We start from the raw sequence: 13,837 nt of genomic DNA, 5'->3' as shown, positions 1-13,837 counted from the left end.
GAGATAAGATAAAACTTTAATGATCCCACGACGGGGAAATTTGTTTATCACAGCAGCTCAAGTACAGAGAAGAAGGATGAAATAAAATAGAAAACACTATATACACAAAATATATATCAACACAAACACATCATTTTCTAATGAGAAAAGGGCATCCCAGTACCGCTTTTCCCACATCAACAGCCTCGTTGCTTTTGGTGTGCATCCTGCACACTGCCGCCCGCAGGACGGAGACCAGCAGGCTCCGCAGCTGCTCCGCTCCCTAAGACGAGCCTCCTCGACGCCCCCTCCTCCTTCGGGACTCCTCCGAGCACAATGCACTGATGTCCGCACGTTCGCTAAAAGGATGATTTCTGTCGTCTCCACTGTGGAGAGTGTTCCCAGAGGTACGGGCACCCCGGCTCCGAGCCTTTACCAGCGGATCAGGAAGGTCTTGACGAGGTAAGATGACGGTGGTGGCGCTGATCCATTAACATTCACTCCACGCTCCTCGCTGAAGGCACATGAGTGCGTTTTCATACACAAGCTGGCCATCACACCAGATTCTGTTACATGCCGAGCAATAGATGTCATCGTAACATCATGCAAACAGCTGTGTGTGTCTGTGTGCCTGTTTGTAGTGAGTGCAGCGTTCGAGCAGGTGCATTAATACACGTTAGTGACCTGCAAAGTGTGGACACGCTGTGCTGGTTCGGTACCTGCTGCCATGCCGGGTTTATCTGTCTGCACAATGTCTGCTGTCCAGTCTCCGTGTCTGCTACAGCCTTCGTCACCTCCACCCACCGGCCCACACTCACTGCATCTCGCAAACTCCCTTTTCTCATGCCCTTGCAGTCTCGATTGAAACACAGACAGTCCTTGGCCGTCATGTCTGTGTGTGTGTTCGTGCACGCGGATGGATGCATACATGTGTTGTGTTTTGGCTATTGCCATGTTTACTACATAAAAACAGGATGTCATACAATGGAGACTGAAAGTCTTTTTTTTTTTTTAAAGCTGAATCTGAAATTGATCCCAGGCCAGTAAAAATACATATTACATGATTTTGGTTCCCCTTTAATTTTGGTTACTAAAATCTTGTGATCACTATTTAATTTTACAGCTGAAAAATACCCTCAGTGGTCACTTTACAGGGTTCACGAACACACTGACAGGAAACGCAGAAAACTGCAGCCACTGTCTAAACTCATATCTGTGTTGATAAGAAATATCAGGCTTTACAGGAGGAAGGCAAACGGCACAGTACAAACTGTGAAAACAAACCCTACTCTAAGTGACCGGCTGTATTACTGTGTAACTTTTGAGTGCAAAAAGGAAGGTGATATGTCACTGTGTGCTACTTGCAGTTACACCTAGTGGGCAAAAATAGGTATTGCAGGAGTAAGTATGATTTCAGTCATTTTATATTGGTAGTCAACTCACATGACAGAGATTGTTGTAACAATCAGCGTATGTATGAGTAGATTATTGCCTTATGATTATGAAAATCACTGCCATTCATGCTCAGTGATAAAACTGACCCCTTTGTTAATGTGTGCTGTCCTCCGCAGGGACCTGTTGGTGACCTTGGCCCTGGGTCAGGTCCTGTCCTTGTTAATTTGTGCTATAGGTCTGACGAGCAAGTACCTGGCGAATGACTTCCACGCTAACACACCAGTCTTTCAGACCTTCCTCAACTACATCCTGCTGTTTCTGGTCTACACCACCACGCTGGCAGTCAGGCAAGGTAAAGACCTAAACTGAGACGTATGTGTGCATAGATTAGTATAAATATTGTAACTAGAAGTGGACAGTACAACAAACTGTGCTTTCAGTATGTCTAAAACCGAGGCCGGAATCCACAGTGTTGATGCAAAAAAGTTATTTGTGTTTGGTGACTCTGGGTTTGGTGGTTGCCAGGAGAACAGAACTTTTCTGACTGCATTGTCCCAAGTGTAGTTTGGTGGAGGGGGATTATGGTGTGGGGGTGTTTTTCAGGAGTTGGGCTCGGCCCCTTAGTTCCAGTGAAAGGAACTCTTAATGCTTCAGCATACCAAGACATTTTGAGCAATTTCATGTTCCCAACTTCATGACATTTTGTGGATAGCTCCTTCCTGTTCAAATATGACTGCACACCAGTACACAAAGCAGGACCATAAAGACATACATGAGTGAGTTTGGTATGGATGAACTTGACTGGGCTGCACAGTCCTGACCTCAACCCAAAAGACCACCTTTGGGATGAATTAGAGCAGAGACTGTGAGCAAGGCCTTCTCTCCAACATCAGTGTCTGACCTCACAAATGCGCTTCTGGAAGAATGATCAAAAATTCCCATAAACACTCCTAAACTTTGTGGAAATTCTTCCCAGAACAGCTGAAGCTGTCATAGCTGCAAAGGGTGGGCTGAGATCATATTAAACCCTATGGATTAAGAATGGGATGTCATGTGTGGCTCAGGAGGTAGAGTAGGTCATCTACTAATTGGAACATTAGTGGTTTTGAGCCCTGGCTGCTTCAGTCTATGAATGGGTAAATGCAGTTGTGTTGTATAAAGCGCTTTAAGTGCTCAGCTAGAGTAGAAAAGCACTATATAAGAACTAGTCCATTTACCATGTGCACGTGAAGACAGACGACCAAATATTTTTGGCAATGTGTATATTTGAGAGAGATTTTATATATATATATATATATATATATATATATATATATATATATATATATATATATATATATATATATATATATGCATGTTTTCTTCAAACTCTAGTCCTTTACCAGAGGCCTAGGAGTTTGAAAGGTTTACACGGGGTCTTGGCTGTTCTCAGGACTTCACTTCTCTTTTTTGGCTATACTGGCTTTATACAGGAAATGGGGGAAGACACATGGGTAAATTGGCGACAGGCCAGGACTCGAACCTGTGCCACCTGCACTGCAGCACAGTATTTGCATGTGGTCACCGGCTCCACCACTGAGCCACCCCAGAACTTCACTTTTCTGGATGAAGATCTCTGATGTGCCTGGAATCTGTATGAACCTCTCTTCCAGTTTGGGGATTAGGGTTAAAAATGCTTCTCTTACTGCTGGGACCACTTTGGACTTTACCTTCCACACCTGATCCACTTGTATTTCTCTGTTTTCTCATGCTCCTTCTTTCTGATGTTGCTGTCTGTTGGGATTGCCATATCTATCACAACTGTGGTCTTCTGCTCCTTATTGCCACTGGGATGGCTGTGGCTCAGGAGGTAGAGCTGGTCATCTACTAATTGGAAGACTGGCTTCTCCAGTCTTCGTGCCAAAATATCCTTGGGCAAGATATTGAATCCTGTGCTGCTCTCGGTGCATTCATCAGCGTATGAATTTGTGTGTGAATGTTAGATAGAAAGCACTTAGTCATAGAAAAACTGCTTGTGTGAATGGGTGAATGAGACATGTTGTGTGTAGAAAAGTGCTGTAAAAACCAGTCCATGTACCACTGTGGTTGGGTTGGCTGGGTGTTGCTTCCCTGTCTGGAACTTGAAGTCTCGCAGGATCTTAGTCCTGCTGTTTTTCAACATCGAATGGTATATGTTACGGCTGTGTGCCGTGTTGTGTTGGTGTGCGTGGGATCACAGCTTCTCTCTCTCCCCAGCCCGGGCCAAACTCAAAGTGTGTCCACTTCCGATTAAGGACACCTGGCATAAGGTGAATGCGAGACGCGGAAAGGGAGAGAGGGAAAAGCGTGGCGAGGGCCAGGGGCAGCGGACTAGTGCTCATGTGAGGATTGCGTGACTCCTGGTGCGGAGGGTGGCTTATCTGTTGGCCGACAACAGACGTGGTCCGAGGAAGTGGGTTTTCTTTGAGGGAGGGGTTGTGTTCGTTTAGTGGTATTCCTGCTTTTAGCCCCTTAACGGGACAGGTAGCGTCTCCAGTTTGGAGAGTGTTGGGCTGTTAGCTGTGTGGTGTTTTCCTCTTTTTAATTGTATGTTGCTCCCTTGCCCCCTAGACTAAGGAACATAACAGTATATTTAACAAAAACAATACCAAAATACAGAAGCAGTTTGTGAAAAACAAAGTACACCCAATGATTCAGTAGCTTGTAGACATCTTTAACAGCAATAACTTGAAGTAATTATTTTCTGTATGACTTAATTAGTTTCTCACATCTCACATTGTGGAGGAATTCTTCTCTTTTTTATAGCATTGTTTCAGCTCATTGAGGTTTGTTTATGCACAGGTCTCTTAAGGTCCCACTATAACATTATGATCATATTGAGGTCTGGACTTGAACTCTGAACAACCGGATTCTTTTCTTTTTCAACCATTCTTGTAGATTTGCTGGAATCATCATTGCAGCCAAGCTTAAGCTGTTAGATGGTTTCATATTTGATTCTAGAGTATTTTGGTATACAGAGGAGTTTGTGGTCAACTCAGTGAGTCAATGTAAGGTGCCCAGGCCTTCTTGGCTGCAAAACAAGTGCAACTCATCACCCCTCCACCACCATGCTTGACAGTTGGTTTAGGTGTTTTTGCTGATATGCTGTGTGGCACAGTGTTATGGCCAGACATCTCCACTTTGGTCTCATCTGGCCAAAGGACATTGTTCCAGAATTCTTGTGGTTTGTTCAGATGCAAACCTAAGCCTTGCTCAGATGTTCCTTTTAGAGAGAAGAGGGTCTCCTGGCAACCCTTCCAAAAAAGCCATACTTGTCTTTGTGTTTTTCTAATTGCAGTCATTACCTTTAAGATTAACATGTTAACTAAGGCCTGTAGGGTCCAAGATGTAGCTGTTTCTTTTGTTTGTTTGTTTGCTTTTTTTGGGGGGGGGGGGGTATTTTCTCTGAGCATTGCACAGCCTGACCTTGGGGGTAAATTTGCTGGGACATTCACTACTTGTCTTGAAAGTTTTCCACTTCTCGCTGTAGAATGATGGATGTCAAATTGTTTGGAAGTGGTCATATAATCATTTCCAGATTGACCGGCAATGACAACTGCTTCTTCAAAGTCATTGCTGACGTTTTTTCCTCCTTGACACTATAGTAACGCACCGGAATGCTACCGACCAACAAACTGTCAAAACATCTGCATTTACAGAGGAGGTCACTGTTGCTGCTGATTAATCAAGTGCATTTGATTGTGAAGAACCTTGGGAGTCATTTTTGACCAGGATGTATCCTTCAACACAGACTTTAAACAACTATGTAGGACTGCTTTTCATCTGTTCAATATTGCATCCTGTCTCAGAGTGCTGCTGAAATTCTAGTTCATCCATTCATTACTTCTAGGCTTCCATCCATCCATCCATTCTCTTCCGCTTATCCGGGGCCGGGTCGCGGGGGCAGGAGCCTAAGCAGAGAAGCCCAGGCTTCCCTCTCCCCAGCCACCTCCTCCAGCTCATCCGGAGGGACCCCAAGGTGTTCCTAGGCCAGCCGAGAGATATAATCTCTCCAGCGTGTCCTGGGTCTACCACGGGGCCTTCTCCTGGTGGGACATGCCTGGAACACCTCACCCAAGAGGTGGCCAGGAGGTATCCTAATCAGATGCCCGAGCCACCTCAACTGGCTCCTTTCGATGTGGAGGAGCAGCGGCTCTACTCTGAGCCCCTCCCAGATGGCCGCATTCCTCACCTTATCTCTAAGAGAAAGGCTAGCCACCCTTCGAAGGAAACTAATTTCTGCCGCTTGTATTCGCGATCTTATTCTTTCGATCACTACCCAGAGCTCGTGACCATAGGTGAGGGTAGGGACGTAGATTGACCGATAAATCGAAAAATCGAAAAAAATAAATCGAAATCTTCGCTTTTACACTAAGCTCCCTCTTCACCACGACGGACCGGTGCAGTGTCCGCATCACTGCAGAAGCAGCCCCGATCTGTCTGTTGATCTCCCGCTCCCTTCTCCCATCACTAGTGAACAAGACCCCGAGATACTTGAACTCCTCCACTTGGGGCAAGAACTCGTTCCTGAGCCGGCGAGGGCACTCCACCCTTTTCCGGCTGAGGACCATGGCCTCAGACTTAGAGGTGCTGATTCTCATGCCGGCCGCTTCACACTCGGCTGCGAACCGTTCCACTGTGAGCTGGAGGCCCCCCCCTGATGAAGCCAACAGGACCGCATCATCTGCAAAGAGCAGAGATGAGACTCCAAGCCACCAAAGAAGAAGCCTTCCGCCACCTGGCTACGCCTAGAAATTCTGTCCATAAAAATTATGAACAGAATTGGTGACAAAGGGCAGCCCTGGCAAAGTCCAACACCCACAGGAAATGAGTCTGACTTATTGCCGGCAATATGAACCAAGCTCTTGTTGCGGTTGTACAGAGGCTGAATGGCCCGCAACAATGGGCCAGACACCCCATACTCCCACAGGACCTCCCACAGGATACCCCAAGGGACACGGTCGAATGCCTTCTCCAAGTCCAACAAAGCACATGTAGACTGGTTGGGCAAACTCCCACGCACACTCGAATATCCTTGAGAGGATAAAGAGCTGGTCCAGCATTCCACGACCAGGACAAAAACCGCATTGTTCCTCCCGAATCCGAGGTTCGACTAATGGACGGACCCTCCTTTCCAGCACCCTGGCATAGACCTTTCCGGGGAGACTGAGGAGTGTGATTCCACTAAATTTGGTGCACACCCTCCGGTCTCCCTTCTTAAAGATGGGGACCACCACCCCGGTCTGCCAATCCAATGGCACTGCCTCAGATCTCCACGCGATGTTGCAGAGTCGTGTCAACCAAGACAGCCCTACAACATCCAGAGCCTTCAGGAACTCAGGGCGAATCTCGTCCACCCCAGGGGCCCTGCCACCAAGGAGTTGTTTAACTACCTCAGTGACCTCACCCCCAGTGATGTTCAAGTCATCCCCCTCATCCCCAGACTCTGCTTCCACTACAGAAGGCGTGTCAGTGGAATTCAGGAGGTCCTCGAAGTTTTCCTTCCACCGTCCGACTATAGCCTCAGTTGAAGTCAGCAGCACCCCACCCGCACTATAAACCGTGTGAGTGGAGCACTGCTTTCCCCTCCAGAGTCACCTGACGGTTTGCCAGAATCGCTTCGATGCCATCCGAAAGTCTTTTTCCATAGCCTCACCGAACTCCTCCCACACCCGAGTTTTTGCTTCGACCACTGCCCGAGCTGCATTCCGTTTGGCCTGCCGATACCTGTCAGCTGTCTCCGGAGTCCCACAGGCTAACCAAGCCCAATAGGACTCTTTCTTCAGCTTGATGGCTCCCTTCACCTCCGGTGACCACCATCTGGTTCGGGGGTTACCCCCACGACAGGCACCAACCACCTTGCAGCCACAGCTCCGAGCAGCAGCCTCAACAATGGAGGTGCGGAACACGGTCCATTTGGACTCAATGTCCTCAGCCTCCCTCGGAATGTTGTCGAAGTTCTGCCGGAGGTGGGAGTTGAAGATCTCCCGGACTGGGGCTTCTGCCAGGTGTTCCCAGCGGACCCTCACAATACGTTTAGGTGCGCCAGGTCTGTCCAGCATCTTCCCCCGCCATCTGATCCAACTCACCACCAGGTGGTGATCAGTTGACAGCTCAGCTCCTCTCTTCACCCGAGTGTCCAGAACATACTGCCGCAGATCTGATGATACGATTACAAAATCGATCATCGACCTGCGACCTAGGGTGTCCTGGTGCCACATGCACTTATGGACATCCTCATGTTCGAACATGGTGTTCGTTATGGACAAACTGTGGTTTGCACAGAAGTCCAACAACAAAACACTATTCGGGTTCAGATCGGGCAGGCCGTTCCTCCCAATCACACCCCTCCTGGTCTCACTGTCATTGCCCACACGAGCGTTGAAGTCTCCCAGCAAGACTATGGAGTCACTAGATGGAGTACTCTCCAGCACCCCGCCCAGCAACTCCAAAAAGGGTGGGTACTCTGAACTGTCATTCGGCGCATAAGCGCAAGCAACAGTCAGGACCTGTTCCCCAGCCCAAGGGCGCAGGGAAACAACCCTCTCATCCACCGGTGAAAGCTCCGACGTACAGGCAGCAAGCCGGGGGGATACAAGAATACCCACCCCAGCTCGCCGCCTCTCACCAAGGGCAACTCCAGACTAGAACAGAGTCCAGCCCCTCTCCAGGAGACTGGTTCCAGAGCCCAGGCCATGCGTTGAGGTGAGCCCAACTATATCTAGCTGGTATCTCTCAACCTCACGCACTAGCTCAGGCTCCTTCCCCACCAGAGAGGTGACATTCCATGTCCCAATAGCCAGTCTCAATAGCCAGGAATCGGTCCGCCAGGGCCTCCGCCCTTGGCCACCGTCCAACACACATTGCACCTGACCCCTACGACGCCTCCTGCGGGTGGTGGGTCTACAGGAGGGCGGGCCCGTGTAACCTCTTCAGGCTGCGCCCGGCCGAGCACCACGGGCTAATGCCCGGCCACCAGACGCTCTACCTCGAGCTCCCTCCCCAGGCCTGGCTCCAGGGTGGGGCCCCGGTAACCCTATCCCGGGCAGGGTAAACTGTTCCCTTGCTGTTACAAACATAGGGGTCTTCTGAACCGCTTTTTGTCTGGACCCTCACCCAGAACCAGTTTGCCATGGGAGACCCTACCAGGAGGACAAGCCCCCGGGCAACATAGCTCCTGGGATCACTGGGACACACAAACCCCTCCACCACGATGAGGTGGCGATTCACGGACGAGTACTTCCAGGCTAATTAATTACAATAGTCAAGCCTACTTCTAGGCTTGACTATTGTAACTAATTATAATCAGGCTGCTCTAAAAGCCCACTTAAATCCTTAATTTGATCCATAACACCACAGTTACTACTTTTCCACCCCTGAGGTTCTCATACCAGTGCTAGTGTCAGTTTCAATGAACCGGCGAAACGCTTAAGAACGGGCCTGCGTTTCCACCTGTCACCAGAGGGTGATGGACACATCATGGCACATACTGGGCATTTGTAGTGGCTCACATGGGTCCTCACGTGGTCTCTCATTGGGGGTCAATGTCTCAAGTGCTTCAATTACCATGGGGATCACTCTTGCCTTCACCTTCCACATTTTCTCTACCTTTTCTCTCAGCCCTTGTTATTTCTCAAGCTTCTTGTGTTCTTCTTCCTGATGTTGCTATTGCTCAGTATTGCTAGATCTATCACTACAGCCTTCTTCCTCTGCTTGTCCACCACTACTATTTTCAGTTGGTTAGCCATCACTAGTTTGTATCTGGAAGTCCCACAGGATCTTAGCTTGGTCATTCTCAACCACCCTTGGGGGCATATTCCATTTTGACCTCAGGACCTCCAGGCCATATTCAGTTTAGATGTTCCTGTATACTGTGCCAGCCACTTGGTTATGGCATTCTACAGGCCCTGCCTGCTAGCATCTTGCACCCTGCTGTTATGTCCTAGATTGTCTCAGGGGTATCTCTGCACAGCCTGCACCTGTGGTCTTGTCTTGTGTGATGGATGTCAACCTCTATCAATCTTGTGCTCAGAGCTTGTTCCTGTGCTGCTATGATTAGTCCCTCTGTGCTGTCTGTCTGTCCAACTTTGTCCAGCCATTGGTAGGATTTTTCAATATCAGCCACTTCTTCTAACTGTCAGTTGTATATCCTGTGCAGGTGCCTGTCCTTCCATGATGGTTCCTGTTCTTCCTCTGGTTCTTTCTTTCTCTGGTTTCTGCTGCCCGAGGTATTCACTAAGCAGTTGATAAGTTTTAGCCATCTTCCTGATGTACTCATGAAGCTCTGTAGTTTCAGCCAGGATAGTCATTCTGACATTCACTAGTCCTCGGCCTCCTTTCTTCCAATTAGGGTACAGTCTTAGGGTGCTGGATTTCAGATGAAACCCTCCATAAAATATATATATATATATATATAATATACTGGATCCTTTCCAATAGGATTCTTAAGAACAGATGATCGTGCTAATGCTGTCGCATGATGGCAAAGTTGTGGAAATAACTTTAATTTTTGCTCACATCAAAGTGAAGTTAATGGTCTAGAGTCTAGACTATTTGTACATTCTCTAAAAGAAACAAACACAAAACATTTTTTGGCTGGTTGGCTTATGGGGGTTTGTGACTGTGTGTGCTGTAATGGACTGAATCATCTTTATCACTTTGTTTGGAATGCTGATTTGAGTTTCTCTCTTTGTGTCTCTCACCAGGGGAAGGGAACTTACTGGCCATCCTAAAGCAGCGCTGGTGGAAATACATGATTCTGAGTGTGATTGACATTGAGGCCAACTATTTGGTCCTTAGGGCTTACCAGTACACTACACTGTCCAGTGTACAGGTTAGTATGTGTGAGTGCTTCTGTGTATGTTTGCAGGCATTATATCACTGCCAGCTGTCCTCTGCGGCCCCATAGAGCTTTTGTCAAATCTGACAAAATAATCTTGATGTTTATGTTACAAAATACTTAAAATTGTATAGAATAAATATGAAATATTGTTTCTCTGACTAGAGTGTTATTCAACATCTTCACAGGAAATCCCCTGATTTTTCTTTCTAGGCATTCCTAAGTCACTAACAGTTTCAACTTAAATCATAAAATAAATATCTCAATATTCACTTAATGCATTAGCATTAAATTTTGTGCAGAAATCATAGACTGTATTAAAAATGGGCATAACCACCATGACACCCATGGGGGCTCCATTTTAAAGCTTATAATTCTGGTGTTTTAGTGTCAGAAGCAGGGTTATAATAGTTTTGGATTTTACATTATAGTTAAGTTGTGGGTGGCAGTGGTGCAGTGGGTAGGTGCTCACCTCGCAACCGGAGGGTCACTGGCTTGATACCCTGTCTGAGCGCATGCTGTCATTGTGTCCCTGGGCAAGACACTTAACCCACATTGCCTAAGTGTGAATGTGGTTGGTGTTTGGTGGTGGTTGGAGGGGCCATAGGTGCGAATTGGCAGCCACGCTCCTGTCAGACTGCCCCAGCGCAGCTGTGGCTACATTAGTAGCTTATCACCACCAAGTATTTAAGCGCTTTGAGTGCTCTGACTGAGTAGAAAAGCGCTATATAAGAACTAGTCCATTTACCATTTACCAAGTATGATTGAGGTGCGAATGAATAGTGCATGAAATTGTAAAGTGTCTTTGAGTACCTTGAAAAGTGCTATATAAGTCTAATGCATAATTATAGTTCATTTTTACTTTTTTCTCTCTCTAATTCAGTTAGTTTTAGTTAGTGTTCAGAGCAGTTTTGCTATTTTTTTTTTGTTTGTTTTTGGATTAAAGCTTAGTTTTAGTTTACTTTTTGTTAGTTTTAGTATTAGTTTTAGTATTTTCATACTTTGTCAGGTGCAAGATTCAAGAGTGACCATTGTGTAATAAAAACTTGACAAAAGATACTATTTAAAGAAATATATTCAACAACAACTGTTCACAAGACAGCAGCACTACATGCTAAATGTCTGTAATATTAACATCAACATATGAATAACATCATATATATGAACATCAACAGGGAGAAACAAAGAAAAATATGAACTTCAAAACTCAATAAATAAACTCTACAATAAACTTCAGCGTCAGTGCAACAGATTAACAACACCTATATGACAAAAACAAATCCAGCTGCATCCTGATGTTCCCACCACCTGATGCTGCTTCTGTTTTGGAGCTAGCTTGGTTAGATGCTCCTAATTAGCCTTCAGGGTCTTTGTGGCCTCGTACACAATGAAGTGGCCAACATCATGTCCGCATTTATGCTTGTGTAGCTGGATTGTGCGTGTTAATTACCTTGCAGTCGTGTGCCGGTGTTGTATATGTGGTGCCGGCTGGGACTTTTTTTTGGTCCTCGCTCTTTGTGCTCAGTTTTTTGGCTGCAAACATATTTGTCCCTGTTTTTCACTTTCTTCATTCCCTCACATCCATTCCGATAGTTTCAGCAGTCTCCCTCCAGGAATTTGTTGACATTTGTGAGTCCTTATATTGATGCTTTGATCATTATTCCTGATTGTTATTCTCTCACCGATAAAGTAGCTGGAAACACACAAGGACTGAACGGGTTTAATCACAGCATTGTGGGCTGCGTGGACCTGACGAGTAGTCACATTTCTCCAGAGGTTACGTCGTAGGATCAGAGCAGTTTCTGTAGGCGTTGTGCGCTTCTCAGGGTGACTTTGATGTTGGTGGTTTTTCCTAACTGAGAAGTGTTCCACACATTTTTTCATCATCCACAAAAGGACACTCGCTTCTATCTGTGCTATCGGACTCAAAGTAACTCCATATGGGACTCTGCTGCTTTCCCGGCAGACCGCTGCCATTACTTTAAGGACCAGCGCGGTGAACGCACGCACACAGTTGCCCGATGGCGCTCCCAGCTTAAACTCGGACAGTGGAAAAAATAATTTCATATCAATCCACAAGGCTAAATAAAATGACAAACAAGAAAAGGAAGGTCATTTTATTTATAATTTCCGTTAGTTTTAGTTTTGTAAACTCACGATGCAGTTTTAGTTAGTTATAGTTTTTTCCTTTTAATTATAGTTTTTATTTATTTCAGTTAACGAAAATGTTTTATTAATCTCAGTTTTTGTTATTTCATTTGTTTTCGATAACTATAATAACCCTGGTCAGAAGTGACCATGTTTGGACCACAAATGCAAAATAGTGAGAGGTGAGTCTGACTGAGACTCAGTTGTTTTTGCATCCAGTATTGTGAATGCATTTGATAAAGTTTCTGGTCCAGTTCAGCATTGATGAGGCCTCAGTCCTGTTTTTGTACACACCAATTATCCATTGCGAAATCTCCTACTTCTGGGTGCTGGAAATGTGCTTCCAGCTGGAGATCTGAATGGAAGAATGGGAAATGAACCTGGTGTCACAGACTCATGTGTTTGATCAGTCCTTTTTTGTCTGACCATTTTTGATAAGATTTAATTTTACAATAATGAACTGCAGAGAGCTGGAGAATACATTTCATTACAGTAGATTTCTTTCTGAAAGTGCTGTAAGGAAGTTTAAGTCCTCCACTGTTATCTTCTTCAATGCCACGTGCCAGCACAATGCAGAGCAGCTATCTAAACTTTACTCCCACAGAGGTTGATTATCTTTATACCATTACATCCTCACTGCGTATGACCCTGGATACTGTTGCTCCTCACAAAAAGAAGGCAACAAATCAAAGATGCTTGACTCCCTGGAGCAACTCACAAACACACACCTTAAAGCAAATAACCTGTAGGCTGGAGAGGAAATGGTATTGCACTCATTTAGAAGACCTTCACTGGGCCTGGAAAAATAGTTTGTCCAGAAAGCAAGGACATCTTACTCTTCATAAGTGACTGGAGAAGAAGAGTGAGCACGTAGCCAGGCTGACAGAGTCAGAGCTCTTTTGAGTCAAATATTCCTTTAACCTCAGTTAGTAATGACTTCATGAATTTCTTCTCAAATAAAATTGTAACCATTGGAGAAAAAAATCATTCACAGCCTTTCCACTAATATATCATTAAGTACAGTAAGTTAAATAACTACCGATATTTACTTAGATGCTTTCTCCTTTATCAAGAGAGCGAGCGAACATATTTCTCCCATATTAGCTTCTGTTCATTGGCTCCCTGTTAAATTCAGGATTTAATTTAAAAGCCATTATTCTTCTCACATGTAACATCTTGAATAATCAGGCCCCATCATATCTTAAAGACCTCATCGCACTATTGCTAATTGCTTGCTCATAGGGGGTCATTTTGGCTGTTGGGGTTTCTCTGTAATTATTGTGTTGTTTACAGCAAGTTGAGGCGACTGTTTGTTGTGATTTGGCGCTATAAAAATAAAATTGGATTGAAATTGAATTAAAAACTTAGGTGTGGATGTGGCTCACAAGGTGGTCGTTTACTAATCAGAAGGTCGGTAATTCAATCCCTGGCTCCCCCAACCTACATGTCACAGTATCC

At 45.7% G+C, this 13,837-nt stretch overlaps 1 protein-coding gene across 1 annotated transcript in view; it reads left to right on the top strand.

The window, feature by feature from the left end:
- Positions 1–258: 258 nt before the first annotated feature.
- Positions 259–13,837, top strand: part of slc35f1 (solute carrier family 35 member F1) — a 36,322-nt gene continuing 22,743 nt past the window's right edge. Inside the window, exons 1-3 of the mRNA XM_030722366.1 lie at positions 259–441; positions 1,551–1,726; positions 10,098–10,225. Coding sequence (XP_030578226.1) covers positions 347–441; positions 1,551–1,726; positions 10,098–10,225 — 399 coding nt within the window. The 5' untranslated portion in view covers positions 259–346. The remainder of the gene's footprint in view (positions 442–1,550; positions 1,727–10,097; positions 10,226–13,837) is intronic.

This window comes from Archocentrus centrarchus, chromosome 24 (assembly GCF_007364275.1).
Source record: "Archocentrus centrarchus isolate MPI-CPG fArcCen1 chromosome 24, fArcCen1, whole genome shotgun sequence".
Taxonomy (NCBI): domain Eukaryota; kingdom Metazoa; phylum Chordata; class Actinopteri; order Cichliformes; family Cichlidae; genus Archocentrus; species Archocentrus centrarchus.
This window is presented reverse-complemented; position numbering and strand designations above follow the sequence as displayed.